At 55.3% G+C, this 27719-nt stretch overlaps 1 protein-coding gene across 1 annotated transcript; it reads right to left on the bottom strand.

The window, feature by feature from the left end:
• Positions 1–8563: 8563 nt before the first annotated feature.
• Positions 8564–23857, bottom strand: KRBA1 (KRAB-A domain containing 1). The gene is given in 15 exon segments (XM_068972448.1): positions 8564–9456; positions 12599–12730; positions 12815–13009; positions 14467–14619; positions 16445–16618; positions 17056–17229; positions 17865–18089; positions 18683–18838; positions 19673–19855; positions 20013–20162; positions 20165–20194; positions 21065–21214; positions 21811–21948; positions 22624–22743; positions 23725–23857. Coding segments are annotated over 15 exon segments (2907 nt in total). The 5' UTR covers positions 23759–23857.
• Positions 23858–27719: the final 3862 nt, after the last annotated feature.

Here is a 27719-nt window from a genome sequence, read left to right as displayed (position 1 = left end):
ACTAGGGAGGCTCCTTGCTAATACAATGGACTTTGTAAAATAAAATGTGAAAATTGAAAAAGGATATTTCTGGCAGGGGGAACAGCAAGGAGAACAGTGAATGCATGGGCTCAGCTATGCGGAAGGAGCCTGGCTGAAGTGTCAGTTCTGGAGAAGTGAGTTCGTGATAAGATTGTTCAGCCAAGTCTGTGGATACCAGCAGGAGGCTTAGGACTTGGTTCCGCCCGCCAGGCGGAGTCTCGGAAGGATGCTGACCCCGCCCCCAACCCCCAACCTCCGCCCCCACCCCCCCCCAACCCCAACCTCTGCCAACAGCAAGGTGGCAGCAGTATCCAGCCCTGCTTTAGGGAGAGAAGCCTGGCAACAGTAAGACGTGGACTCACCCCACATCCAGGAAGCACACACAGGATGACCTGATGTGTGGGCAGCGGAAGCTTTGAGGGTGTCCTTCAACTTGTTCGGAAATAGGAGGGGCCTTCAGCCCTAGGACCACACTGGTTGCAGCTTTGATCTGTAATTTCTTACCCTTCCCTGCAGGTGGCGCCGAGGCCCTGGGACAGACGCCCCTTCTACCAGATGCCAGCCATTGCCTCCTGGAATTCCAGAAACGTAGCCACTCTCCCTCGGTTTGACAGAGCAGGTGCTTCCCATGCAAGGTGATGGACAGTGAGAGGCACCCCGGACTAAGGAGAGCTTCCTTTTCTGCTCACCACTGCCTGAGAGGCAAGGGATGATAGAGCGATAGCCAGACAGACCCCAATGCCAGGCCCCTCCAGACCAATGGAATCTGTGTGCCCAGCGATGAGGGCTGCTGTCTAGGGTCTTGTCCTTCATCACCTTAAAGTTCAGATCACCGCCGAGCCAGAAATATTTACAACATTTAGAGCAGAGAGGATGGAGTGTCAGGTCCCATGCTGGGAGGACACAGATGCTCCAGGACCAGGAAACAAAGTTCCTAACTTGTTTCCGGTCATAATGTGTGGCCAGCCTGTTAACAGGTGGTGCAGTGGTAAAGAACCCCCCTGCAATGGCACCCCACTCCAGTACTTTTGCCTGGAAAATCCCATGGACGGAGGAGCCTGGTGGGCTGCAGTCCATGGGGTCGCTAAGAGTCAGATACGACTGAGCAACTTCACTTTCACTTTGCACTTTCATGCATTGGAGAAGGAAATGGAAACCCACTCCAGTGTTCTTGCCCGGAGAATCCCAGGGACGGGGGAGCTGGTGGGCTGCTGTCTATGGGGTCGCACAGAGTTGGACACGACTGAAGTGACTTAGCAGCAGCAGCAGCAGCCAGTGCAGGAGACACAGGTTCAATCCCTGGGTTGGGAAGATCCCCTGGAGAAGGAAATAGCTACCCTACTCCAGTATCCTTGCCTGGAAAATTCCGTGGACAGAGGAGCCTGGTGGGCTACAGTCCATGGGGTCGCAAAAGCATTGGACACGACTGAGCGACTAAGCACACACAAGCTGTTAACCGGGGAAGCAGAAACACAGCGCTGAACCCCAAGTGTTGACGGTACAAGCTCACAGTTTCAGTTAGAATCTGGAGGTTCTATAAACCCTTGGGAAATTTCAATGAATTCATATCAATACCCTCGTTCTCTGGTGTCTCAAATCCAAATAAGAACATTATCCAGGCTTTCAGTACATGCTGATTGAAGCCCTACTATGTCCCTGACCCATTGTTGGTACAGAGATATGATATGTATCCACCCTCATTCATAGAGCTTACAGTTGGGGATGGGGAGCAGACGGTCAACAAATAATGTACAAATAAATATTCAAGTTAGTAGTTGTAAAAATCTTCTCTTCCTCCCTGAATTGCCTCAAATGTGACGGTACAGCTTTCAGTATGCCCTTGCTCTGGATGTTTTAGGCCTAACTTTGCTCCGAAGCCAGATTACCCAAGCTCCCAGCACAGCTTCATCCCCTGGTGGCTGTGTGACCTTGAGCAAGTTTATTAACCTCTCCGTGCTTCAGTTTCCTCATTTATAAAATATGAATGAGATAATAATAGTATTTACAGCTATCTAAACTGTTGTGAGGAATGAAGGGACTCATAAAAAGTGCTCAGCAGTTTTCACCATATAAATGTTTGATGGATTTATTCCTAGATATTTGAATTTTTTAGTAAAGTTAAAAATTGTTTTCTAAATGGCAGCTGTTGGTCTATGCAAATACATTTCATGTACTGGTCTTTAGCCAATTACCTTATAAACTCTCTCATTAATTTTAATAGGTTATCTATAGATTCTTTTTCAGCTGTCTATGTATAGAGTCCCGTCACTTGTGAGAAACAACCCCTGTTTGTTTCCTGTGTCTCCAAACTTCATCTTTACTCGCTGTCCTACCTGGGACATCCACTGCAATGCTGAGTTGCAGTGTGAAAGCCAGCCTTCTTTTCTTGTTCAATACGTCATCATTATGTATTATGTTTGCTGTAAGATCCCCGCCTTTTTAGGGGGTAGATAATCTTTATCAAATAAAGCAATGTCCTTTCAAAAGGACATCATGGTATTATAGGAAAGAAGTTAGAAACATTCTTTCCTCGTCCTGGAGCATCTGTGTCCACCCGGCATGGACCCGACACTCCATCTTCTTTGCTCTAAATGTTGTCCATTCTCACTTAGCATGACTTGGACATGCCAAGTCGTGTCCATGACTAAGTGTTTCAATTGTGTCTGACTCTTTGCCACCCTATGGCCCAGGACCCAGTCCATGGGATTCTCCAGGCAAGAATATTGGAGTATTGCCATGCCTTCCTCTCTTCCTGACCCAGGGCTTGAACCCACTTCCCTTAAGTCTCCTGAGTTGGCAGGCGGGTTCTTTACCACTAGCACCACCTGGGAAGCCCAATCTGGTTAGCGTATTTATGGATGTAGGCTCTTATCAAATGATCTTTATGCAGCTATTGATCATGTGACCTTTCTTCTTTATTATGATGAAGGGTTTTTACTAGTGATTTCCAAATGTTAAAGCCATCTGTGAATCTCTGCAATAAACCCAACTCAGTCATGATGTTTTTTTCTTTTTATAAACTGCTGATTGTTGGATAATACTCTGAGATTTTTGTGTCTTTGAACGTTTTTGGAAACTAGCCTGTGACTTTCTTCTCTTGTACTGTTCTTAAGTTCTGGCTTCAAGATTATGCTAGTTTTACAAAATGAATCCAAGTATTCTATATTTTTCTGTTTCTTGGGATAATTTACATATTACTGAAATAACCCCCTTAAATGAGGTAGAACTTACCAGTGAAGCTTTCTAGGTCTATCATTTTGGGGAAGGTGTTTGATCATCAGTGCAATTTTTCTAATGGCCTGAGACTAGTCAGGTTTGCTATGTCTTCCTGAGTCTCTCTTGGTAAGTTGTATTCCTGTGGGAGTTGTTTGAGTTTTCAAATTTTTGGCAAAGTTTGCAATATCTTTATCTTCATACAGCCTATACCAGAATCTGCAGTGACATCAACTCTTTCATTCTTGAGATGGGTGATGTCTGCCTTTTTTTTTTCAGTGATGAATCACACCACAAACTGGTCAATTTTATTAGTTTTGTTAAAACCAAAATTTCTGGCTTCTTTAATTGTATCTATTTGTGTTGTTCAGTCACTAAGTTGTGTCCAGCTCTGCGACCCCATGGACTGCAGCATACCGGCTGTCCTTCACTATGTCCCGGAGTTTGCTCAAACTCCTGTCCATTGAGTTGGTGATGCCATCCAACCATCTCACCCTCTGTCATCCCCTTCTCCTCCTGCCCTCAATCTTTCCCAGCATCAAGGTCTTTTCCAGTGAGCTGGCTCTGCATCAGGTAGCCAAAGTATTGGAGCTTCAGTTTTAGCATCAGTCCTTCCAGGAATATTTAGGAACTGATTTCCTTTAGGATGGACTGGTTGGATTTCCTTGCAGTCCAAGGGACTCTCAAGAGTCTTCTCCAACACCACAGTATGAAAGCATCAATTGTTTGACGCTCAGCCTTCTTGATGGTCCAACTATCATATCCATATGTGACTACTGGAAAAACCATAGCCTTGACTATTCAGACCTTTGTCGGCAAAATCATGTCTTTGCTTTTGAATATGCTGTCTAGGGAAGCCTCTCTATATATTTATGTTTATGCTATTTCAGTAATTTCTACTGTTTTAAAAAATTAATTTAATTGGAGGATAATTACTTCAAAATATTGTGATGGTTTTTGCCATACATCAACATGAATCAGCCATGGGTGCACCTGTATCTCCCCAAATTTCTCTTACCTTTACATCTCCTTACCCTTTAGGGGGATTTCCTTTATTGTCCTGTTTGTAAATTCTCAGCCTTACCTTTTTTTGTCCTCAACTTAGGCCTACCCATTTTTAAGTATTAATTTAGCTTAATCCTACAAGTTTTGATATGTGGTACTGAAGCAACAGTTAGAACTGGACATGGAACAACAGACTGGTTCCAAATAGGAAAAGGAATACGTCAAGGCTGTATATTGTCACCCTGCATATTTAACTTCTATGCAGAGTACATCATGAGAAATTCTGGGATGGAGGAAGCACAAGCTGGAATCAGGATTGCCGGGAGAAATATCAATAACCTCAGATATGCAGATGACACCATCCTTATGGCAGAAAGGGAAGAGGAACTAAAAAGCCTCTTGATGAAAGTGAAAGTGGAGAGTGAAAAAGTTGGCTTAAAGCTCAACATTCAGAAAATGAAGATCATGGCATCCGGTCCCATCATTTCATGGGAAATAGATGGGGAAACAGTGGAAACAGTGTCAGACTTTATTTCGGGGGGCTCCAAAATCACTGCAGATGGTGATTGCAGCCATGAAATTAAAAGAAGCTTACTCCTTGGAAGAAAAGTTATGACCAACCTAGACAGCATATTGAAGAGCAGAGACATTACTTTGCCAACAAATGTTGGCAAAAAACCATAGTCAAGGCTATGGTTTTTCCTGTGGTCATGTATGGATGTGAGAGTTGGACTGTGAAGAAGGCTGAGCGCTGAAGAATTGATGCTTTTGAATTGTGGTGTTGGAGAAGACTCTTGAAAGTCCCTTGGACTGCAAGGAGATCCAACCAGTCCATTCTGAAGGAGATCAGCCCTGGGATTTCTTTGGAAGGAATAATGCTAAAGCTGAAACTCCAGTACTTTGGCCACCTCATGCGAAAAGCTGACTCATTGGAAAAGACTCTGATGCTGGGAGGGATTGGGGGCAGGAGGAGAAGGGGACTACTGAGGATAAGATGGCTGGATGGCATCACCGACTCGATGGACGTGAGTCTGAGTGAACTCCGGGAGTTGGTGATGGACAGGGAGGCCTGGCATGCTGCAATTCATGGGGTCGCAGAGTCAGACACGACTGAGCGACTGAACTGAACTGAACTTATAGTTCAGTTTAAAATATTTCTTATGAATTCCTCATTGACACACAGATTATTCAGAATAATTCTTTTCTAATATATAAGAATTTTTCATTTTTTGTTATTTGCTTCTAGCTTAAAGCTAGAGTATGGCCAGAAAACATACTCTGTATAATTTTAATACTTTTAAATTTGTTTAAATTTGGGCTTAGTATAATGTCAATTTTTGTAACTGTTTTACATATGCTCAAAAAGAAGGAATATTCTGTAGTCCTGTGGTGCAATGTTCTGACTATTCATCAATCAAGCCAATTTTGTTAACTGGTTTGCTCAAATCTTCCATATCCTTCCTGCTTTGTCCAATCAGTTTCTAAAACAGAAAAACTATGCTAAAACTTCCCAAATATGATTGTAAATTTGAATGTTTCCCCTTGTAATTCTTTAAATGTTGAGGCTCATCAAGGGCGGAAAGAATGACTCAAAACCCACAACACTGTCAGTAGGAAAGAAGCCCCCTGCCCGAAACGAGTGAGACAAAAACACCAGCAAAAATAAGATGGTATATTCAAATCTCAATATATCAACAATAATATTACACAGAAGTGGATTAAGGGCTCTGACTAAAGAATAAAATTTGTCAAGTTGGATTAAAAGACAAAATCCAACAGGAGGCTGTTTACAGAAGCCACATCTGAAACACAAGGATACAAGAGGGTGGAGAGCAAGCCTGGTCCGCCCGCCTGACGAGCTCCTTCCAGAGAGTGGTGACATCGTGGGGTGTCTCCGACAGGGGGTTAAGGCCCCCCATTCTATCGGACCCTTGGAGGGGCATCTGGAGGCTGTGGGGCCTGCCCTGATCCACCCAGGTGGGACTTTCCCACTTTCCTGACTCCCAGGGGCCTTGGGCTGACAGGCGGTGCTCGGGACACAGGGGACTCTCATGTGCACGAGCGCCTGGGGAGGGAAGGTTCTCTGGCCCCCACTTCTGACCCCAGGAATTCCTGAGTTCACAACAGACTGTGGTTTCTCCTACCAAAGTGACCACACTTCCTCACCAAGTAGATGGAGACGGACACAGGACCAAACTCTTAAACTGCCAACGGGTTTTTCTGCCAGATGAGTGGTTCTAGAAGGCTTTTCAATTCATGACTTGGGAGGAGTGTTGTCCATGTGGCAGTGGACCAGGGGGACGAACACGGCTGCAGCTCACAGAACCTCCCACCTTTCACTTCATGGCTGACTTTCCACATTCTTAAACAAGGATCTGAACTTCCCACAGGGTCCAGCTGGACTGGGAGCCCCCCGGCCTGGGTGGCATCAGGGCATGCACTGTCCTAACTCGGCCGGAGGAAGGCTGTGCATCCCCGAGCAAGCCCCTCGCCCTCTCTGAGCCTGTGTGCTCCTCCACGCCTGCGGCACAGGGTGGTGCAAAGGCTGGTAATTGCAAAGCCCACAAAACCGAGCCTTAAAGTGTCACACGGGCATGTATGGCAGGCCACCCCCCGACTGCTGCTACGGAGGATGAGCAGAGGGCCGGACGAGCCCTCTTCCTTCCAGCCCGAGCCCCTGGTCCACAGCACTGACTCCATCAGACCCTTCCAATGGCTCTGAAATGGCCCAGCGTCACTCCCTACACAGCCTGGAAACAGCTGGACTCATCTTTCTAGGCAGAAGGCCTAGACCTCTTCTGTTATTCTTCAAGTTATGGCTAGCTGTGAAGGCTGCATGTTTAAACAACCTACTTACATAAACTCATATACCTAGCTTCTGAGACGGTCATCAAGGGACTTGCTCCAGTCCTGGAAACGTTCTAACACCCACTTTTGATGGTCTGTTTAGCCAGCACCTGGCTCTCCCGCCGTTGGCATCAGTGTCTGCTCCTTCCACAGGGGCCATGAGCAGCACAAGCCAGGCCCTGAGTGTCCCCCAAAACCCGATTTTAGGGGCACACTGGGCAAACCAGCCAATGGGCCCCCCTTGAGCACTCACTGCAGCTACAGTCCCTCTGGGTCCCAAGCCGGCTTGGGCCTCAGTGCTGCGCCCGGTTCCCTGACAGCACAGCCAGGCAGGGTCTTCCCGGAGTGCATGGACTGATCTGAGCTTGGTGGGGAAAGATCGGGAAAAAAGATCTGAACTGCAGTGATGACAGGCAGGTCACTCCTGATGCCCCAAGTGAGGGGTGGGCCCCAGAGCAGCCTGGTGGCCCCAGGAAAACAGGCTTAGTGACCCTGGTGATGCTCCCTCCTCCCACCAGGACCAAGACAAGCTCAGTCCCTCATGTGCGGATTGTGTACTCCTGTCCCCAGATTCACACACTGGAACCCTAACAGCCCCAGGACCACGAACAAGACCTGAGTTAGAGATGAGGTCTTTACAGAAGCGATCGTGTTAGAGGGAGGGCATGAGGATGGTGTCCTTAGACAAAAGGGACACTGAGGGGCATGAGCAAGGGGAGAGCGCACTGGGAATGCAAGGACAGTCAGCGACCGGCCCCGCAGAGGGGCCTAGGGCAGACTTGGAAGGAACCAGCTCTGCTGACACCCGGGTCCTGGCCCTCTGGCCTCTGAACCGGGAGGATGTAAATGTGTGTTGTTGGAGGCTCCTGGGCTCTGGACTGTCACTGCGGGCCCAGGAAGCCAACACGTGCGGCACTCTCTCCCTGGGGGTTGGTGGGATTCTTCCCCTAACATCAGGCAAGCTGCCAGATTCTCTGGATGAGGTGGGAAGGCAGGAGCCAGCTTGTCCCTGGTGCTGGTGACGACCACACGGCCACACTCTGCTGCGGCCCTTCTGCGTGCCTTTCTTCCCCTTGGCAACCACCTTCAGTAACTCAGAATGCACACAGGCACACCCAGCCTCGGCCAGGGCGCGGGGGCGATCTGCCTCAAAGGGAAGCTTCCCGTGGACCGGAAAGACGGGCACTGTGCTCCCCAACACTGAGGTCAGGATGGCAGGTGCTGAGACGAGGTGATCTCGTGGCCCCTCTGCAGCAGCTCAGGGCACCCTGGGCACATGTGGCGTGCCCGCACATGGCACACACACACATGTGGTCGCACACCACCCCCCTGCCCGCCTTGGCGGTTCTGGTGGGAAAGGCCAGAGGGGGAAGCAACATTTAAATGAACCTGAGTCAAGAAAGCCAGAGGCATGGTTGGGGAACGCAACCCCTCCAAACCCCCTGAGCAATGGTCACCCTGGAGTCAGGGGGCCCCTTCACGGCCTCAATGTGGGGAAGGTTCTGCTGGAGGGGGGTGAGGTGTCCGGAGGTGGGGCACCCTCCGCGGGGCTGAGTCCACGAAGGTGGCAGCTGGGGGGTCCCCACGCTGGGTCCCTGTGCTCCCCACCCCACTGTTCACCCTCAAGGGCTCTCTGGAGCCCCACCAACACGCCGCCTGGATCCTTGGGCCACCTTGGGGTCCTGGGTGGGGCAGCCACCACACCCCGCGGTTCTGCCTCTGCAGTGCCCACCGGAGGAGCCACCTGGGGGGGCGGGGCAGCCAGCAGTGAAAGGGGAGGGGGGCTCTGGCGGGCCTCAGGGTGCCCGAGGGGGTGACGTACAGTCTGCACAGCAGGGCCGCTGCAGGCTAAGGAGTGAGGCTGCCAGGGAGGGCTGGAGCCGGGCCCAGGGGCCTCCGCTGAGGGGGTGTCCGGAGGCACCCGACGGAGCCTCCCATTGGACAGGCCCGATGACAGGTCCCCGGCCCTGCAACTTTCGGCCGGGGCCCCCCGCAGGATCTTCGGTCTCGGCCTAAGGGGGCCCTTGTGCCTCCAGTAGGGTGGGTGTCTGTGGGCAAGGCCACTGGCCAAGCGAGGGCCCCGGGGGAGGCCCTTGGGTCCCGCGCCCCGTGGGCGCCGTCCGAGTCGATCCACCTGGGTCCTCATGGTAGCCACCTCCTGAGCCAGGCCAGCCAGGACCCCAGCCAGCCGGTCCAGCTTCTCCGAGAGGGCGGCGCCCAGGCTGTGGAGCTCTTGCTGCAGGGAAGCCCCACAGGCGCACGGCGGCCGCAGGGAGGCACCAGGGGAGGCACCAGGTGAGGCCCCAGGGATGGCAGCTGCAGGCGCTGGCTGGGGCACACCCCCAGGAAGGGGCCCCCCGTCGGTCCCGGCTGAAACCAGAGCGGGATACGGTGAGTATGATCAGCTGCCGGGACCTTCCCTCCCCCGAGGCCCTCCAGCTGGTGTGTCTGTCACCCTGCCCACTAAGGGAAGGAAGGGTCCTGGTGACTCAGGCTGGGCAACGTGGAAGGCTGCCCCCCTAATTCACGGGCAAGATAGATCACAGGCTGGGTCTCCACAGAAACCAAGCTGGCTTAGGACAGTGGCCTCCCCACTTCCTAGGAAAAGGACTGGTGTGTTCCTATGCCACCTCTGGGCCCTACTGCAGCTTCAGAGCAGCTAATTCTGCCTCTGGAGGGTCGGCGGGCAGGGCCCAGAGAAGCTGCCATGAGGCAGGGCCATGGGCAGTGTCTAGAGAGGGCCCAGGTGTTTCTAGCGAAGAGGCAAAGGGGCCGCATCAGCACCTAATGCTATTTCCTCTTCAGTCACTAAGCTGTGTCCAACTCTGCAACCCCATGGACGGCAACACTCCAGGCTTCCCGGTCCTTCACCATCTCCTGAGTAGCTCAAACTCATGTCCACTGAGTCAGTGATGCCGTCCAACCATCTCATCCTCTGTCGTCCCCTTCTCCTGATTTCAATCTTTCCCAGCATCAAGGTCTTAGTCATAAGCAAACCACAGGGGTCCCCACCCCCTCCTGACCTTTACCCTCCCTAATCAAATTACAGACATAGGACTTAAGTTACTTTAAAAAAAAAATAAAAGTCACCTACTCCTTCACCCAAACTTCTCCCGGACCTGGTCTTCACCCGAGGCCAGCCTCATAAGGAAGCCCCATTATCACCTGGAGCCGCAGGACAGACCTGGTTTCCCACCATGTCGGAGTCCCTAGACCAGCTCCGGCCTGAATCTCCCAGGACCCCCAGGGCTTCAAACTGCAAAAGTGGAGACTGGAGCCCAAGGACTCAAACGCTGCCCAGCCACGTTCTTTAGGAAGGATCTCAGCTAAGGGTCAGCAACGGTGCTGGTGTCCCGGGTGTCTTTCTACTCAAGCTGGGGCAGTGAGTTCATGGGCCTCGGGCCAGCTCAGCACTCCTAACCAACAGCTGCACCTCCAGGCAGGCCAGGCCTGTGACAGGCCGGAGCCCCCACCGCAGGCTTCAAGCATGAGGATCTGGGTGCACGGCCCAGAGCAGACCAGGCACCGAGCCCCGCTCGCCCACCTCTGCCATGGTCTGGAAGACCTTCCCGGGGTCAGGGTACAGAATGCATCTCTGGGGACCTCTCCACCTGGTCACTCACTACTGACCCTCATTATCCCTACCTGTTCTCTAAAGTCGCCTCAAACCCCAAACTTTGATCCTGGATGCATCTATTCAGTGTTTGTTTTGCCTCTAAGAAGTGTCTGCGTACTTTCATAAAATAGCCAGCTATTCCTATAGGAAAACCCTGAAATGAAATAAGCCAGCTGAAGTGGACTGGACGCGAGGCTCTTCCTACTTATGACCCAAAGGAGCCTGGAAGGCTGTTCAGAGAAAGCCTACCCCAGGCTGTAACCCCAGGGGTTCTCACCAGGCCACCCCTCCAAAAGGAGCTGAGCAGCGGGGAAGGAGGGAGGGGTGACCGTGCAGACGCTGAGCCCCAGCCGCCCCCCCACCCTGTGCCTGTGGGGCTCCCAATACTTGGGGGGCCGGGAGACCCCAGTTCACCTGTCACACCTGGTCTTCTGTCCCCAGGCCCCAGGCCCCTGGACTCTTCACCAGCCGTCAGTTTCCAGGATTGGCACCCATGGGCTGAACCAGGAGGCTGGCAAGGCCCAGGCCCCGGCCTTCTTCCCCGCTGAGCGGCAGGGCAGGGATGCCCAGTGGACCACGCAGGAAGAGCACAGAGCATTTCCGGTGTGGATACGCACGGCTCCGCCACGGCCACACTGACGGGGGATACTTGGACACGGCCTAAAACAAAACAAAACTTTGAACTTTCAAGCACTGGTGAAATGAGACGCAAGGGGGTTACACTGGGCTTGCCAGGAAGCCCATCTCTGGTCGAATGGCTGGCTGGGGCCCGAGGGCTAAGTGAGGGTGGACATTGTTTCCAGAATCTTCTGCGGCTCCAGCACGAGGCCTCTGGCTCTCCCAGGAGGCTGGAGACAGCAGGTGGAGAGGGCCATGCCCACAGGTCCAGCCTCCGGTGAGGCTCCTCCAGGGATGTGCTGGGGGTCCTGTGGGTCCATGCCCGGCCCACTCTGCTGTCTCCTGTCAGGCCCATGGGCAGGAAGGAAGGTGGGAACCAGCCAGGGCCTGTTCAGAGGCCACGGACTGGGTGGAGTCACTGGCCTGAGTGCAGCAGGGGGGCCCCCTTCCTGGACCTGGCAACCCACCCACCCCTACCTCCTCCGGCGCTGCCTAGGGGGCCAGGCGGTTCCAGGGTCTCCAAGCACACCTCTCTCCAGGGCAAGTGGGACCTGCCTCCCACCTTCTCTTCTGCTTTTCCTGCTGGGAATGATCACTGGGTCAGGAATGGACTGAGAAGCAACGAAGCATTGATACATACATACATATATATATATATATATATATATATATATATATATGCATGCGTGCATGCTAAATCGCTTCAGTCGTGTCCGACTCTTTGCAACACTATGGACTATAGCCCGCCAGGCTCCTCTGTTCATGGGATTCTCCAGGCAAGAATACTGGAGTGGGTTGCCATTTGCTTCTCCTATATATATATCAAGTTTACTGGGCTTCCCTGGTGGCTCAGACAGTAAAGAATCTGCCTGCAGTGCACAACACTCGAGTTGGATCCCTGGGTCGGGAAGATCCCCTGGAGGAGGACATGGCAACCCACTCCAGTATTCTTGCCTGGAGAATCCCATGGACAGAGGAGCCTGGCAGGCTACAGTCCATGAGGTTGCAAAGAGTCAGACACGACTGAGCGATGGACACTTCGACTTTCCAAGTTGATTACCAGGTCTTTAAACACACTCGTTTGACACCCCTGGGGCCCCAGGGGCCTCAACATCTCCACCTTCTTTTCTTGGACACGGCTCATCCTATGGGGAACTCAAGTGTGACAAAGGCAGACAGCCTTCTGGCAAGAGTCAGGCCAAGTGATGAGTGGGACAGTCCCTGAACCCATGGCCATCCTGGGGGACATGCCCCTTCCTCCAGAGACCCCGGGCTTACCTGCACGGAAATCGCAGCGGTGCCCAGGCTCGAGTCTCCTCAAGCCTTCCCCAGGGCTGCAGCCAGCACGGGGGCCACCACGTTGTGGGGACAGGGTGCCAAGGCCCTTGCCGCTGGGAGGGTGGTCCCTCTCTGGCAGAAGCAGAGCCGGGGTCAGGGCGGCGTTCACACACTGAGGCCGGGCTCCCAGTCCCCCTCTTGCCCCGACAAGCTCACCCTGCAGGAGAGGCTGCCAGAGCTCAGGTTCCGGCCTCGGGTCTTCTCCTTCTGAGCTGCTGATGCTCGAGCTGGAGCTGGAGTGTGGGCTGGGGCCCAGGCCGGCCAGGCAGCCAAAGCGCAAGGGCCCCTCAGGCAAGATCCCCTTCAGAGAGTTCTCCAGGCAGTGGAGTGGGGAAGGCTTGGTGGCTGGCCCTGGGCAAACGGCAACCAAAGAGCCCTCCCTCCATGAGCTCAAGGACAGGCCGGAGGGCCTCGGCCTCCGTGGGCGGGCACGCAGAGCTGGTCCCCCTCCAGCTCAGCCCCACACAAGCCCTGGGGGAGCCTGAACAGCATCCCGTGGCCAAGGGAAGCAGAAGGAAGCAAAGCCAGACACTGGTCTGGCCCCCAGCCACTCTGGAAGGCTGCAGCAGAAACTTCCAGAAGCCTCAAGACCCTGGAGGTCACTAACAGTCTGGTTCCAGCCAGGCTCTGGGTCTCATAAGCCAGGTGGCCCTTTCTACTTGTGTTCACGCAGGACCAGCAGCCTGCAGAGAGGCTCAGTCAAGTCCACGGGAGGCCCCCAGAACAGCGCTCGCCTGGAGGGAGTATGACAAATACCTGCACTTTCTCAGTTAGGTCAGGCCTGACCCATCCACTTCAGCAAATCTAGGCAAGGATTCTGCTGTAAGTTCAGCTGAACTGCAGCAGCAGGAGGAGGAGCCCCCTCCCCTCCCACCCCGACCTCCATCCCCAGGCAACGAGAATTAAGGAAACAACCGGTGCTTCGCCCAGAGAAACCCAGTCTCTGGATGAGAGCAGTGCTTTCCCCACTTGCTTTCAGCACACCTCGGAGCGCTCCAGCCAGCAGGCTTTCGGAGATGCACGCACACACCCTCCAGCCAGCAGTCCAGGAGTGGCTGAGACAGTGAAGGAGTGGAGGAGTAGGAGGGGAAAGGAGAAGTCTATTCTCTCATCAGAGATTTTACGCAGAGGGGAGGAGACATGCGAGCGAGTCCCTGGGTAAGAGTCCCGCTCACCGTCTCGAAGCCATCTCCACTGTCCTGGCCTGGCTGCCCCGAGGTCTCTGGGGCCTCTTGGGGAGCAGGTGGGCAGGGCACCAGAGGCAACGGCCTGTGGGCTAGCCAGTCGGAGGCCTCTGGCGGGCACGTCACCCCCACGCTGTCCCAGGTGGGCTGGTTCACAGGCCTCGCCCCTCAGTCCTGTTTCAATGAGAAGCCAAGAGGCCCATCAGCTGGGAGCCCTGAGTTAGCTTGCAGGCCAGGGAGGCGCTGTTCAGAAGACAAACTCCGGTCCAGGGTGTTGGATGACGCTACCGAAGTGGGACACACCCCAGCCCTGCAGATGTTCCCGGGGCCACCCTCACCCTCCAGGATCTCATTATTCCTGGACCCAGCTACCCAGCCTCCTGGGAGCCCCCACAGCTCAGCACCATGCCAGAGACCGAGGCCAGGATACAGACACCCTGCTGCCAAGGCCCCGGCTCAGGCCTGGACTCGGAGCAGCACTGGGGGGCTGGGTGTCCAGGGCCGCCGCACCCCTCTGCCCAGGACAGCAGCGCTATTGGCCTTGTGGCCTCCCACGAGCCTTGGCCAGGCTGCTTCCAGAAGATCATCTCATCTCAGGCCGGGATGTGGGCCCGCCCACGTTACCTTCCGTGCCTGCCGCTGAGTTCCTGGGCTCCGCTCGCCGTGGCCCTCCGTCTCCAGCCGAGGAGCAGGGCCAGGCAGGCTGCAGCCGGGGCGCAGGTATCTCTCTGAGACAGTTCTCCAGGCCCTGGAGCGGGGAGCTGCCCACGGGGCTTCCTGTGAAAACCCAACACTCGCGGTCCTGGCCGGCCAGAGCTCAGTCCTGCGAACCCCAGGAGCCTTGCCAGTGCCCCAGGTCCACTGCAGCTGGGGCCCGGGGCCTGGCATGCCAGCTCAGGGCACCCAGAGGGAGACCTGGCCCCAGATCCGTGTCAGCCCTGCCTCTGGGTGGCCCTGGGAGAGGCCCCTCATCTTGACTGCCTACACAGAGAAGCTAGTCAGCAGGCCACCGGGCCAGTGACGGGGGAGATGGGCCCCGAGGGTGGAATGTCGTCAGCTACTCACTATTCACGTGACTAGTCCAAGAGGGGAAAGGGTGCAGATGCAGCAGGTGAAGGAGAACATGAATGCATTTCAACTCGAGGATAAAAACACACTGCAGAAATCCTATTTCTAGTGACAGCGCTGGAGAAGCTATAGCCACTACATGAACTGAAATTCTAGATAAAGGAAAAGCCCTCCCCTTCCACATCTCAGCCATGCTCTTCCCTAAAAAGCATCTTTGCTGATGCGGGTGTCAGGCAGAGAGAGGGAGAAGAGAGAAGCTGCCAGAGGTCCGGGCGTCGTGGGGCTGGGACCTCAGTGTCTTGAGAGGAGCCCTGCACGTGGCTTCCCCACGGACGCTGCAGGGTTCCGGGGCAGCGCTGGGAGAGCTCGGGGCCGAGCTGGATGCGTCCACAAGGCAGCGTGAAGTTGCCTGCTGTTTGGGTGACCCAGAAAACCAGGTCTGCCGATAGAGAACCCTTGAGAAGGAACCACAGACACTGAACAGCTGCAGGAGAGAGGGGAGGGGGCCCACGCAGCGCCGAGGACCCTAAGCCCAAAGGGAAGCGGGAAGACGGGAGCTCGGTGGAGAAGCCGCGAGAGGGATGCTCGCCCGTGCAGCGTCCCTGGAAGTGCAAGAAATGGCAGCAGGGATGGCTCAGGGGAGGAGGGTGCTGGAGGGCGGGGGAGGGAGGCAGACGCCACCGACCCTCTGCAACCTAACCGCAGCTCTGCAACCTAACCGCAGCTTTTCAACAAGACTAAACGAGCACAGTACCTACTAAAAATTAAAACGCAAAGTCAGCTGCCTGTTGGGAACTAAAATCTCCCCTACCCGAGGGGCTGAGCTGTGGTGGGCGCAGGAACGCGGTCCCCAAGCCCATCAGATGGCCCCGGAGGGCCCAGCACAGAGCCCCAGGGGGACTTCAGGCCTTTCCACAGACAGCGTGAGGCCAGGACACAGAGGTGAGCCCCGGGGAACCAGGTGTCCATGAACAAGACGGGGAGCCCTGGGATTATTGAAGTGGAGAAAAGGGTTGAGGTCCTGCAAGGTCCCTGCAAGGTCCCCTCAAGGAGGGACCCGGGGGAGCAAGCACCAAACACACCCTCTAAGATGGTGTTACATGTTTTCTCTAAGTTGGAGAGTCAGTCAGATGTTACAGACACTAACTTCTTTGAGGCTGGGATAAGGAAGTATTTGATGCTTCTAGTGAAGTGAAGTGAAGTCGCTCGATCGCGTCCGACTCTGCGACCCCATGGATTGTAGCCTACCAGGTTCCTCCCTCCATGGGATTCTCCAGGCAAGAGTGCTGGATTGGGTTGCCATTGCCTTCTGCATCAAATGCTTTCTAGAGATCTTTGTTGTCCTGCTTCTTTTGAGCCAAGCCACTGAAACAGACCCCCGCCCCCTAAAACAGGTGTGTCTGTTCTCTGTGGCCGCACCGGGCATGGAGGCCTGGCTCAGACACTGGTCGGGTCTGACGCATGGCGGTGGGCAAGGCTGCGCCCCCCTGCCCTTACCCAGGACCCACTCCCAGCCTCAGGATGGCCAGCTCACCTTTTCCAGGCCGATGCCCCTGGCTGCACTCAGGGCTCTGGAAATCCAGGTCCCCGTCAGAGCTGCTGGACGACGAGAAGCTGCTGGGGGTGCCTTGGGAGCCCAGGGGCAGGGCAGGGCTGTCTCTCGTGCAGCCCTGCAGGCCCAGAGCCGGGAGAGGCCCCATGACCACCTCTGTGGGGAAACGGCACGGCTGGCATCGAGGGAAAACCATGGGCCAAGAGGTCCCCTGGGCGCCGGGCTGCGAACGGGTGCCCAGCCCTGCCCCAACGCCTGTCCCGTGTGATCTCCCCTGAGGTTAGGGTGCTCACGTCCCTGATTAAAATCCAGTAGCTTGTTAACCCACATAAACCCAACTGCTGGCCTCAGGAGCCTAGAGGGTCAGTGAAGCTCTCAGAGGTGGAAGGGGGGAGAGTTTAACTGGCTTCCACCAAACACAGGGGTTGTTGGGGGGCAGGCATGAGAAGGAGCTGGGAGACAGGGGCATGTGTGCTCCCTGCTTTGGCCTGGGATGAGGAAGGGGGACCTAATGGCATCCTCAGCATTCCCCCCCACCAACCCCGTTCCGTGCACAAGGACAAATGCCACCCTGAGCCCACGACGCAGGCTACCTTTGCTGTGTGGTCCAAGGCGCGGCAGCTTGGGCCTCTGAGACCCGGGGTCTCCTGGCTGGGGGCTCCGGGACCAAGAGCTGGCTGGCGGCTGGGGAGGTAACGACCCACTCAGGGGAATGCCCCTCAGACAGGCCTCCAGGGCTTCCAGGGGTGAGCTCGAGGCGCTGCCGGCTGGGACGGGGAGATGGCCCATCACCATCTCTGGCCCATCTTCCCCTCCAGCCCAGCCCTGGCTGACTGCCCGGCCTGCCTGCCTTACACAGGGGTGGTGAGTCCCACACCAGGCGTGGGGCCTGCCAGGCAGGACGCCCTTCCCTCAGTGCCGGCTCCCATCAGCTCTCTGCTCCCCAGTCTGCCAGCCAGCTATACCCAGGCCCAAGGGTGGGTGGAGAGAGAGCCACACACATTGGGCAGCTTCCTGACACTTGGGGATTCTCTGCAAAACCAAGGCCCTTCTAATGGAAGGCTCCCTGGGCAAGGGCCTGGGTTAAGGAGGATGGAGATTAAAGGATAGGATTAACCGCTTGGACCCCGGAGAAGGAAATGGCAACCCACTCCAGTATTCTTGCCTGGAAAACCCCATGGAGAGAGGAGCCTGGCGGGCTACAGTTCATGGGGTCACAAGAGTCAGACACGACTTAGCAACTAAACCATCACCACCACTACTGCTTGGGAAGGATGCCCAGGTGGACGCCTCTGTCCACGCATGAGACACCCAGATGCCCCTTCCCTGTGGGCTGGCAGAACCTTGTTGGGGGCCTGAGAACCCCACCCGGGAGGACTTGAGCTGACGAGCCAGGCCTCACCTTGAGCTGCAGGGCCCCAGCTGGGCACTCGGACCTGGGCGGGGGCGGTGTCTCTGACATTCCTGGGGCTGCTGGCGGCAGAGGGGCCGTGGGGCCGCTTGCTGAGCTGACAGGATGTGGGCTCTGGGAATCCCTGGGGCCAGCTGTCCTCCACCTTCACTGCAGAGAGCATGCTGCCAGCTCCAGGCCCAGGCCCCGGAGGAGGAGTCTGGAGGGGTCGGAGTCCTGTGGGAAGTCACTCATGAGGTCTCTACAGGGTCAGGATGGGGTTTCCACAGCCCCCAGCTTCCACAGCCATCTCAGCTCTGACAGTCACTGCCCAACCACCAACAGATGGACTAAATCCCACCTCCACATCTAGAGGTTTCTACAGAGGGGTGCTGCCAAGCCAGCCCGCCCCAGGAGCACTGAGTCAGGGTCCTGCTTCCGAGGCCAGCAGCCAAACGACTCTCAAGAGTTCTGGAACACTGACGACCCACAGTGAACCCAAATGATCACAAGAACCCCCACATCAGAACGAGCCCCGGCATGTGCACTGCCCGGAGCTCTGCCTCCTGCTTTTTGTCTCTCCTTCCCAGCCATTCCCTCCTTCCTTCTGGAACCCTCAGCTCCTACTATAAGAGCCAATCTGGAACGTTTTCACATTGATGCACCTGCCACACGCCCAGCTCCTTCTATAGCGTGAGCCCCCACTTCTGGCCACTCCAGCCGACACACTGACGTGTGGGCCCGAGTGACTGGTAGCGGAAGGTCTGCTTGGAGCAGAGAAAGGAAACAAGCGATACCCAGGGGCTCCCTGCCCAGCTGGCAGCCTTTACCTCCAGAATTCCTTTTCCAGGCCCCTGGGTCCTCCCGCAGCCGTGGGTCACTGGCTCCTGAGGGGCTGGGATGCCTGTCCCGAGCCTCGGGGATCTCCTTCAGACAGTTCAGCAGGCCCTGGAGGGGACAATCTCCCGAGGCTGCCTCTGTCTTCACTACAGGAAAAAAGGAACACGCATCCCCCTGAACCCAGTAACCTCAGTCTTGGTGACAACAACCGAAAGAGGGATCAATTAAAGGTCCAAGGCCAGAAACCCGAGGATGTGGGTCTTCTTGCAACTCACTCAGCCTTGCCTGGGGCCATTGTCTTCTTAGCGCTTGGTTTAAAAATGCCTGGCTACACCTCCCAGAGCTGGCTGGGTAAAAGGAAGATGAGGTTCTGCTCTGAGAACAAACGAAGGAAGTGGGTGGCCTGGCTCACTACTTGGAGACGGTTCTCTTGGCCTTGAACAGAACTTAATTTGAGGACGCCCAAGCGTTTTACAAACACTTACACACACATCATTAGTGTGCCTAAGCCTCAGGACAGTCCTCTAAGGTGAGAACAGTTACCCCTTTGACAGACGGGAAACTGAGGCTTGAAGCCTCAAGGAGCTTTTCACATTCTGCCCGGCTACCAAACTTCAGAGCTCAGGGCTGGGGCTCCAGCCCCCACCATATCACTCCCAACCTCAAAGCCCATCCCAAGGATCCTGCTTAGTGTCAACAAGATTCTCAGATGTCCCACCTTAGGATGAGTCAAGAACCCATAAGAATCCAGGGCAAAATCTATTTCTGGTTTTCTACGAGCTGATGATGCTGACCTTGCTGTTCCCTTAACACAGCCATCTGGCTCCAGAAATGCGACACTGCAGATACTGGAGCAGCCAAGCTGGCAAGGATCCTTAGGGAAGACGTCATATTTACAGAGAAGTATCTACGGAGAGCAACTGGAGCTCTCCACGGGCTCAGAAACCTTGGCCCGAGGAGACAGGTCCGCAGGGACTCACCAGCCCAGGGCGGGCCCTCTGGCCCCAGCTCTGCCCTGGTCAGCTGGGAGGCACCCAGGCTGGGGGCGGGTGGTGGTGGCGAGCTCCGTGGTCCCTCGGGGCCCTGGGGCCCGGGCTCGAGGATCTCCTTCAGGCAGTTGATGAGGCCTTGCAAGGGGCTGTGCCCAGGAGAGATGCCCGCAGCTCCTGCAAGGCCAGCCGCGGTCAGGTTTCCCACCCATGACCACAGGGATGCCGTCTGCCAGGTAGGACCATCAGGAGGCCCCAGGTGGGGGCCACATGATGCCTCCCCACCTGCCCCCCATCCTCAGCCCCACCCTCAGGAAAGCCAGCCCCTCACCTGCCCCCAGGGTCCCTCTCTCCGGATTCCTGCAGCTCTTGCTACTGCCCTGACTGCAGGTGGCAGCAGGGCTGGGCCTCCGGCCAGGGGCTCCTGGGCTCCCGTCCTCCACAGGCCTTGGCTTGTCAGCAGTTTCTGTTGCAGCAGAGACAGGCAGGCCTTTCCAGCTCAGGCTCCAGAGCCTGAGAAATGGCCCCTCCCCAACACACACACAGAGGATGGGCCTTCCCAACTTCTAACTGCTCCCCGAGGGACAGCTGAGTCCTGGGAACTTGGTGGCTCAGCCAGCTATAACGGGCTTGTTCCCAGAGTCCATCCTAAGGGTGGCAGGGTCCTTCCCCATTTCCTTCCGGCGTGAATGTAAACACAAGACTGCTCACCCCGGGGACCCTCCCATGAGGGCAGCCTCTGATTGCCTCCGCAAGTCAGGCCCCTGCCTCTCACTCAATGTTTCTCAAAGCCGGACACGGGGGACCCCAGAGCAAAGGTGCCAGCTGACGCCTGAAACTACGGGCTAAATGGGGCATGCTTTTCTTTTTTTCTGGTGGCCACCGGCATGTGGAATCTTAGTTCCCTGACCAGGGATTGAACCCACGCCCTCTCCGTTGGAAGAACGGAGTCTTAACCACTGGACCACCAGGGTTAAGCCCCTAAACAAGGTTTTTTTTTTCAGCACTGGCTATTTTATGCCATATTAATTTAAAATAGTTTAGATAAAAATAGGCATTTAGACAAATGTAAAATCCACAAGCATTTTAAAAATAAACTGGGACCCAGAGAAATTCCAAAGGCCAGCCTTGTCTTCCCCTGCTGTTAGGGCTGCCCTGATGAGAGGTCTGAGAGTCAGGTCCGCAGACATGCTGCACACAGCACTCCACGAGTGAGGCTGAGCATCCTGCATCCTCGCTGGTCCCCAGACAAAGGCCAGCACCAGGCCTGCTCCGCACCTCCCCCAACTCTGCCCCCCCGAGGAGCTGAACCCAGTTATAAAGGAAACCGAGTCCTGGAAAAAATCAAGAGGGTGTGGGCCCCCTGCACTGGGTCCTACTCACTGATGGGGAGGGGGCTCCCCAGCCCCCCGGCTCTGGGGGTGCTGCTGGACGAGCTGCTGCTGGGTGTGGTGGCCAGGCCAAGCAGGCCCATGGGTGTATCTGGAAGGCAGTGGAGCAGGTCTCGAAGAGGGCACGTGTCCTCCATCACAGCTGGTGGGGGGGGCGGGTGGCAGGAGGACACTAGAATTAAGCCTGGCAGGAAGTACAATGCCCCAACACTGCCCCATGCTGGCCCTTCCTTGCCATGTTCCACTAACAACAACCAGGATGTCAGTAACCTCTGCCTTGCCATCCCTGGGCTCCGAGATGTAGATTCAGGCTGTGGCCTTGTTCTGATAAGATCATCCCCAGCTGACCATCAGCTGAGGGGATGCAAAGAAACCCCGCAGGCTTGGGGCTGGGGGGAGAAACTTCTGGGGAGGTGGGAGAGCCTTGCGAGCTTGGGAGAGGAAGAAGTCTGTTAAGATAAGGAGAGCACAGGCTGTGGGGGACTCGGCCGCGGGGCACTCATCTACACAACAGGGACGGCCTCACCCGCCACTGTAGGGCAGGATGCAACGGGGGCCCCAGGGACATGGATGAAGCCAGGTCGAAACCACTAGAGAAAATCAGAGGCCGCAGTCTCTCCCCCATCAGGGGACCAGCCCGCAGCCAGACATTCACATTAACGGGTAACTCCACCCAGGGTCCAGGCCGGCAGCTTGAACTTGTCTGTGGGATGCAGCGGGGCCCGCCGTCAGACTCACCCTGGGGGCTTGCAGCCACCCCATCCAGGCTGGCTGCCCCACTACTCTCGGGGCCGCCTTCCCCAAACAGGAACTCAGGGATCTCCTGCACGAGCTGCACCAGGGCGCTGAGGTGCAGGCTGTGCTGGGGGGCTCCTCCTGCCAAGAGACCACAGTGAACTCCCGCCCCCCCCCCAACATCAGTCAACACGTGCTGAGTCTCACGTAATCCTCCACCACGGGAGGGGCTGCAAAGGTGACACCAATGTCTGCAAACAAAGAGGATCTGGGTTCAGGGCAGGTGCCCCGCGCGTGGGCACAGCAGGACCAAGATGCTGGGGGCTGCGGGTAAGAACTCCTCTTTGCTCTGTCCCTCAGTCCCTGTTGGGCCATGGAGGGGACGTCAAGGAGGGCTGCCTCCCCATCTCCGGCCACCATACAGACTCCTGCCTCTCCCGCCATCCCCTGGACCACATCCACCCCCGCCCCCCCCGAGCTCTCTGGACCTTCAAGGGCTGCAACTGGCTCTGCTCGGGTGGTGGGGGAGGGGGCCTAAGGGGCAAAGACTCCCGGGTGAGCCCAGGCTGCTTCTGAGCGCTTCACATAATGAGCAACAGTATACCAGGCTCCTGGTCCAGAGGGGTCGGGGGTGAAAGGTCAGGGAGGGGTGGGTGTGGCGAGGTGGGGAGTGCTGAGGTCACAGTGTCCTGTACGGAATGAAGCCAGGGAACGAGGACCACACAGCGGAAGGGACGTGAGTGAGTCCACCGGGGCCCAGGCGACCCAGGGGGTCCAGAACCCCCCGAGGGGCTCTCATCTGCACAGATTACTCACCCAGGGGACCTCCTCCTTGGGGCAGCTCCTGCCCGTCACCAGCACGGCTCCGGGCCCCCACAGCTCCTCCAGGCTCTGAGGGAGATAGGAAGGCCGAGAGGGGGAGCAGCTCCGCTGTCCCTGGGAAAGAAAAGAGGGACTGTCCCCGGGAGTGGAAGCCAGCCTCCGCCCTTCTACATCATCACACCAGAGGCCAGGCACCCAGACATCCAGGCACCTATGTACATGTATGTATGTGTGACCACCCAAACCCCTTGTACAGGTGTACATGCCTGTCTGTGTGACCACCCAAACCCCATGTACATGTGTGTACATGTCTCCGTGTGACCACCCAAACCCCACGAACATGCATGTACATGTCTATCCATGTGACCTCCCAAACCCCATGTACATGTGTGTACATGTCTATCCATGTGACCACTCAGACTCCATGTGCATGTGTGTATATGTGACCACCCAAAAAACCCTGTGTACATCTATACATGTCTATCCATGTGACCCCCCCAAACCCCATGTAATGTGTGTACACGTCTACCCATGTGACCACCCAAACTCCATGTACATTTGTGTACATGTGACCACCCAAACTCCATGTACATGTGTGTACATGTGACCACCCAAACCCTGTGTACATGTGTACACACATTTCTGTGTGACCACCCAAACCCCACGAACATGCATGTACATGTCTATCCATGTGACCACCCAAACTCCATGTACACGTGTGTACCTGACCACCCAATCCCTGTGTGCGTGTGTACACGAGTGTGCTCGTATGACCATCACAAACCCATGTACATGTGTGTACATATGTGTGTCTGTGTGACCACCCAAACCCCAGGGACCGTCAGAAACTCCAAGACCAGTGCCATTGTGCCAGCTCTTTGGCACCCCTGCCAAATCACACCCAGACCCTTGGTACAGCCCACAGTAACAATGGCATGAAAGACCCAAGGGACTCCCCCCACCCCAGCTCAGCGCCGGCTCTCGGACACCACCTTGCTGTGTGAACGAAGACTGAGGCCCCACGAGCCGCCTGAGCTCCCAGGCGACTCTGGGCCCTCGAGGTGCTGCGCCTGCGCCCTCCCACCCGCTCCTCACCCAGGGAGGCCAGCGTGTCATAGTTCTCCCGCATCACGTCCAGGTAGAGCGCCCTCTGGCCCTCCCCCAGCAGCCGCCACTCGTCCTTGGAGAACCGCACGGCCAGGTCCTGGAAGGCGATCGACACCTGTGGGTACAACCTCAGGGCAGTTGGCTCGTTCCCTCCCAGCAAGGCCGCCCAGGAGTGGTCCTCGGCATGCTGACCCAGCCTGTGTCCCCTGGTGGACACGGCGTGGGCACCTGGCTCGTGGGAACGGGCAAAGGGGTATCGGGACAAGAGACGTGTCTCCAAAAAGGCATGCTGATGTCTTCACCCTGGTACCCGAGAATGTGGCCTTATTCAAAACTAGGGTCGCTATAGATGAAATTAGTTAAGCTAAGGTCATAATGGAATAAGGTAGATCTTTTATTCAATATCTGGAGAAGGAAATGGCAACCCACTCCAGTACTCTTGCCTGGAAAATTCCTTTGGACAGAGGAGCCTGGTAGGCTACAGTCCATAGAGTCGCAAAGAGTTGGACACGACTGAGCAACTTCACTTTCACTTTCTTTCACTTTAATCCAGTATGACTGGTGTCCTTATAAGAAGAGGAGCAGAGACAGACCCACAGGGAGGAAAGGTCCACGTGACCAGGGAGGCAGGAGTGATGGGGCCACAAGTCAAGGAATGCCAGGGCCACCAGATGCTGGAAGAGGAAGGCATGATCCTCTCATAGAGTCTTCAGAGAGGGCACGGGCTCGCCAACATTGTGATTTTGGACTTCTCCCCTCTTGCACTGTGAGAGATTAAATTTGCTGTTTAAGCCCCCACCCCCGCTTTGTGAAAGTACTTTCATGGCAATCCAGGGAAGCTAATACAGAGAGTCTCGTGGCCTGCAGCTCAGGCCCAAGAAAACATTGTCTCCAGGATGGGAACTCCAGCCAGCCCTGAATTCAACATGCTATAACAGGTTTTTTAAGATGGTGATGGAGGAGACAGGATGGCTCTTGAGTACAAATAAATGATAAATAAATACAAATAAATGTGCGTGTGTGTGTGTGTGTTAGTCGCTCAGTCGTGTCCAGCTCTTTATGACTCCATGTACTGAAGCCCATCAGGCTCCTCTGGCCGTGGAATTCTCCAGGCAAGAATATTGAAGTGGGTTGTCATTTTCTTCTCCATGGGATCTTTCCGATCCCTGAATATTCACTGGAAGGACTGAAGCTGAAGTTGAAGCTCCAATACTTTGGCCACCTTATGTCAAGAGTCACTCATTAGAAAAGACCCCGATGCAGAGAAAGATTGAGGGCAGGAGAAGAAGAAGGCAACAGAGAATGAGATGGTTGGATGGCATCACCGACTCACTGGACACGAGTTTGAGCAATTCTGGGAGATAGTGAAGGACAGGGCAGCCTAGTGTGCTGCAGTCCATGGGGTTGCAGAGTTGGACACGACTTAGCAACTGAACAACAGCTCCTGCATTGCAGGCAGATTCTTTACCATCTGAGCCACCAAGGAAGTCGCTGCTAAATGGCTGAGTTTAACAGCACGGCCGTGGCTGTAGCAGCAGGTGGGGAACCCAGCAGAGCTGAGTGGCGATTCTGTTGACCAGCTAGTTCACGCCAACAGATAGCTTCTCTATTTAGCAAACCAGGTGAAAAATACTCTGCGTCCTTATCTTCTCCCATCAGAGTTTACTACCTAACAACTGAAAACACAAAAGAGCTTTTAGGTTCAAATAAGGCTCACAGTTCCCTTTATTGAGGACTGAATTTCTCACCTGATCTTAGATCGACTATATCACAATTGTGTTCAGTGCTTTCAGCATCCAGAAGCTGACATCTTGAAGCTTCCCAGATGATTCTGACACATTCTAAGTTTAGAATCAGAGGGCTGGGGAAGAGCTGCTGTCCAGTTCCTGGCTGGAGAGTGGGCAGAACCTGCCTGGGCTGCCAGAAATGAAAACTACTCCGGTAAACGGGACCCTCTCCTCCCCCCGGGGGCGAGCTGTCCACTGTAGCATGTCCATGAACTAGAACTCACTGACAACTGCAAAATACCTTTAAGGGGCAGTGAACATTTAGTGCCAACTTCTAGGCTCACACGGTAAAGAAGCTGTCTGCAATGCAGAAGCTGCAGGGAGATGTGGGTTCTATCCCTGGGTCGGGAAGATCCCCCAGGGAAGGGAATGGCCACCCACTCCAGTATTCTTGCCTGGAGAATCCCATGGACAGATGAGCCTGTTAGGCTACGATCTACAGGGTTGCAAAGGGTTGGATACCACTGAGTGACTAACTCATTCATTTTTTTTTTCCATTTACAATAGGGGGCTCTTCAATTTCTACTTGAATACCCATAGCAACTGTGGGGGCTCACCACAATCCTATGGCTGGCCTAATCTGGCGTTAAGAAGTTCTGGGACACAAACAGGCAGAGTGTGGAGGTTTGAGCTTGACCCCAGGAGCCAGGTGGCTGGAATTCCAATCCCTGCTTTGCTTCACATTTAGCTCTGGGCCCAGTAAACTCATCTATGAAAGGAGGATCATAAGAACCTCTCTCATAGGGATGTTGTGAAGAGTAAATGAATTACTGTAAGAACAGTGCCCAGAACAAATGCTGGGATGTGGTTAAGTGCTATGATTCCTGCTCCTGCAGCCAAATCTGTCTGCCTCACATCCACTGGCAGGTCACAGTCGGCCACCTCACACACCACTCCTGACCCCAAATGCCTCTTTGTCTCCTGGCTAAATATACCAGCTCTTTTAGACATCCGGAAGAGATGGTTTCCAGGCCACTCGCCACCTCAGCCAGAAGATAAACTCTTGTCCAACAAAGTTGGGAACAGGAACTGACTGTGGCCAGGGTAAGTGAGTCCATCAGTAGCCACCCCCACTCAGAAAAAACAGAGGAGTGTGTACGTGTGTGTGTATGCACGTGCACAAAAAAGGTAGGGAGCGAGCACAATGTGCAAACCCTCAGGTCACAGACTCGGCCTGCGGGTCCTTCCCAGGGCAAACCCACTCTCCTGGCGTGTTTCAGACTCAGCCCTGAGCCTCCAGATCAGACCCTGGGCATTTGAGAGTCACAGTAGACAGGCAGACAGGAGGCGCACCCTGTTCCTCTCCGTCTGACTGTCACCTACCAGCTGCCAAGGCCATGGCCAGGCACTTTTTCCATGAAGACACACAGTGTAAGGACACACCCCAGGACATCGGATCTGAACGATCAGTGATCCAACCCCTCGCTGTATAGAAAAGGAAACTGTGGTCTGAGGAGGCCTGAGCATGGTGCCCATGGGCACATCTGAGCAGAGATGGGGGTGATGGTGGAGGGTGTCCTTCGGCTTCCTAACTTTCCAGCTAGATCTGAAGAGGAGACTGCCCCTGCTCCCACAGCAGCCAATCTGCCTGTTGTTGTTCAGTCACTCAGTCGTGTCCGACTCTTTGCAACCCCATGGACTGCAGCACACCAGGCTTCTCTGTCCTTCGCCATTTCCCGGAGTTTGGTCACACTCACGTCCATTGAGTCGATGATGCCATCCAACCATCTCATCCTCTGTCGCCCCCTAATCTACCTGGCTTCTCGCTTTTCCCCGGGAGCTTGTGGGGCATTAACACCATCAAGGTCTTGGCACAGTGATGCTCTGCCTGGCCACAGACTGCCCCAGCCCCTCATCACCACCCGCTCCTGGGCCCTCAAACCGTGGAGTCAGCAGTTGCCGGAGGTTGGCCCGAGCTCTCCAGGGGCCCCCAAAAGGATGTCCAGCAACTCCCCACTGGTATCATCAGGTTTCCTGGCACCTTCACTGCCCTGCACACAACTTGCACCCGACAAACTGGCCCCAGGCTATGACAGATAGGGCTCCCCCAGTAGCTCTGGGACCTACACATCTCACCTAATGGCTAAAAACCTGGGACCCTGTTCATGCCCTCCCCCAGCCGGGACCCCAGGATCCTACCAAGAAGGAAAGTGCCCAGATTTACTCTTTCTCCTTGGGCCTCCATGCCCATCGCTC

The sequence above is a fragment of the Capricornis sumatraensis genome, chromosome 5 (genome assembly GCF_032405125.1).
Source record: "Capricornis sumatraensis isolate serow.1 chromosome 5, serow.2, whole genome shotgun sequence".
In the NCBI taxonomy this organism is placed as follows: domain Eukaryota; kingdom Metazoa; phylum Chordata; class Mammalia; order Artiodactyla; family Bovidae; genus Capricornis; species Capricornis sumatraensis.
The sequence above is the reverse complement of the archived record's forward strand: the minus strand, read 5'-3'. Positions and strand labels throughout refer to the sequence as shown.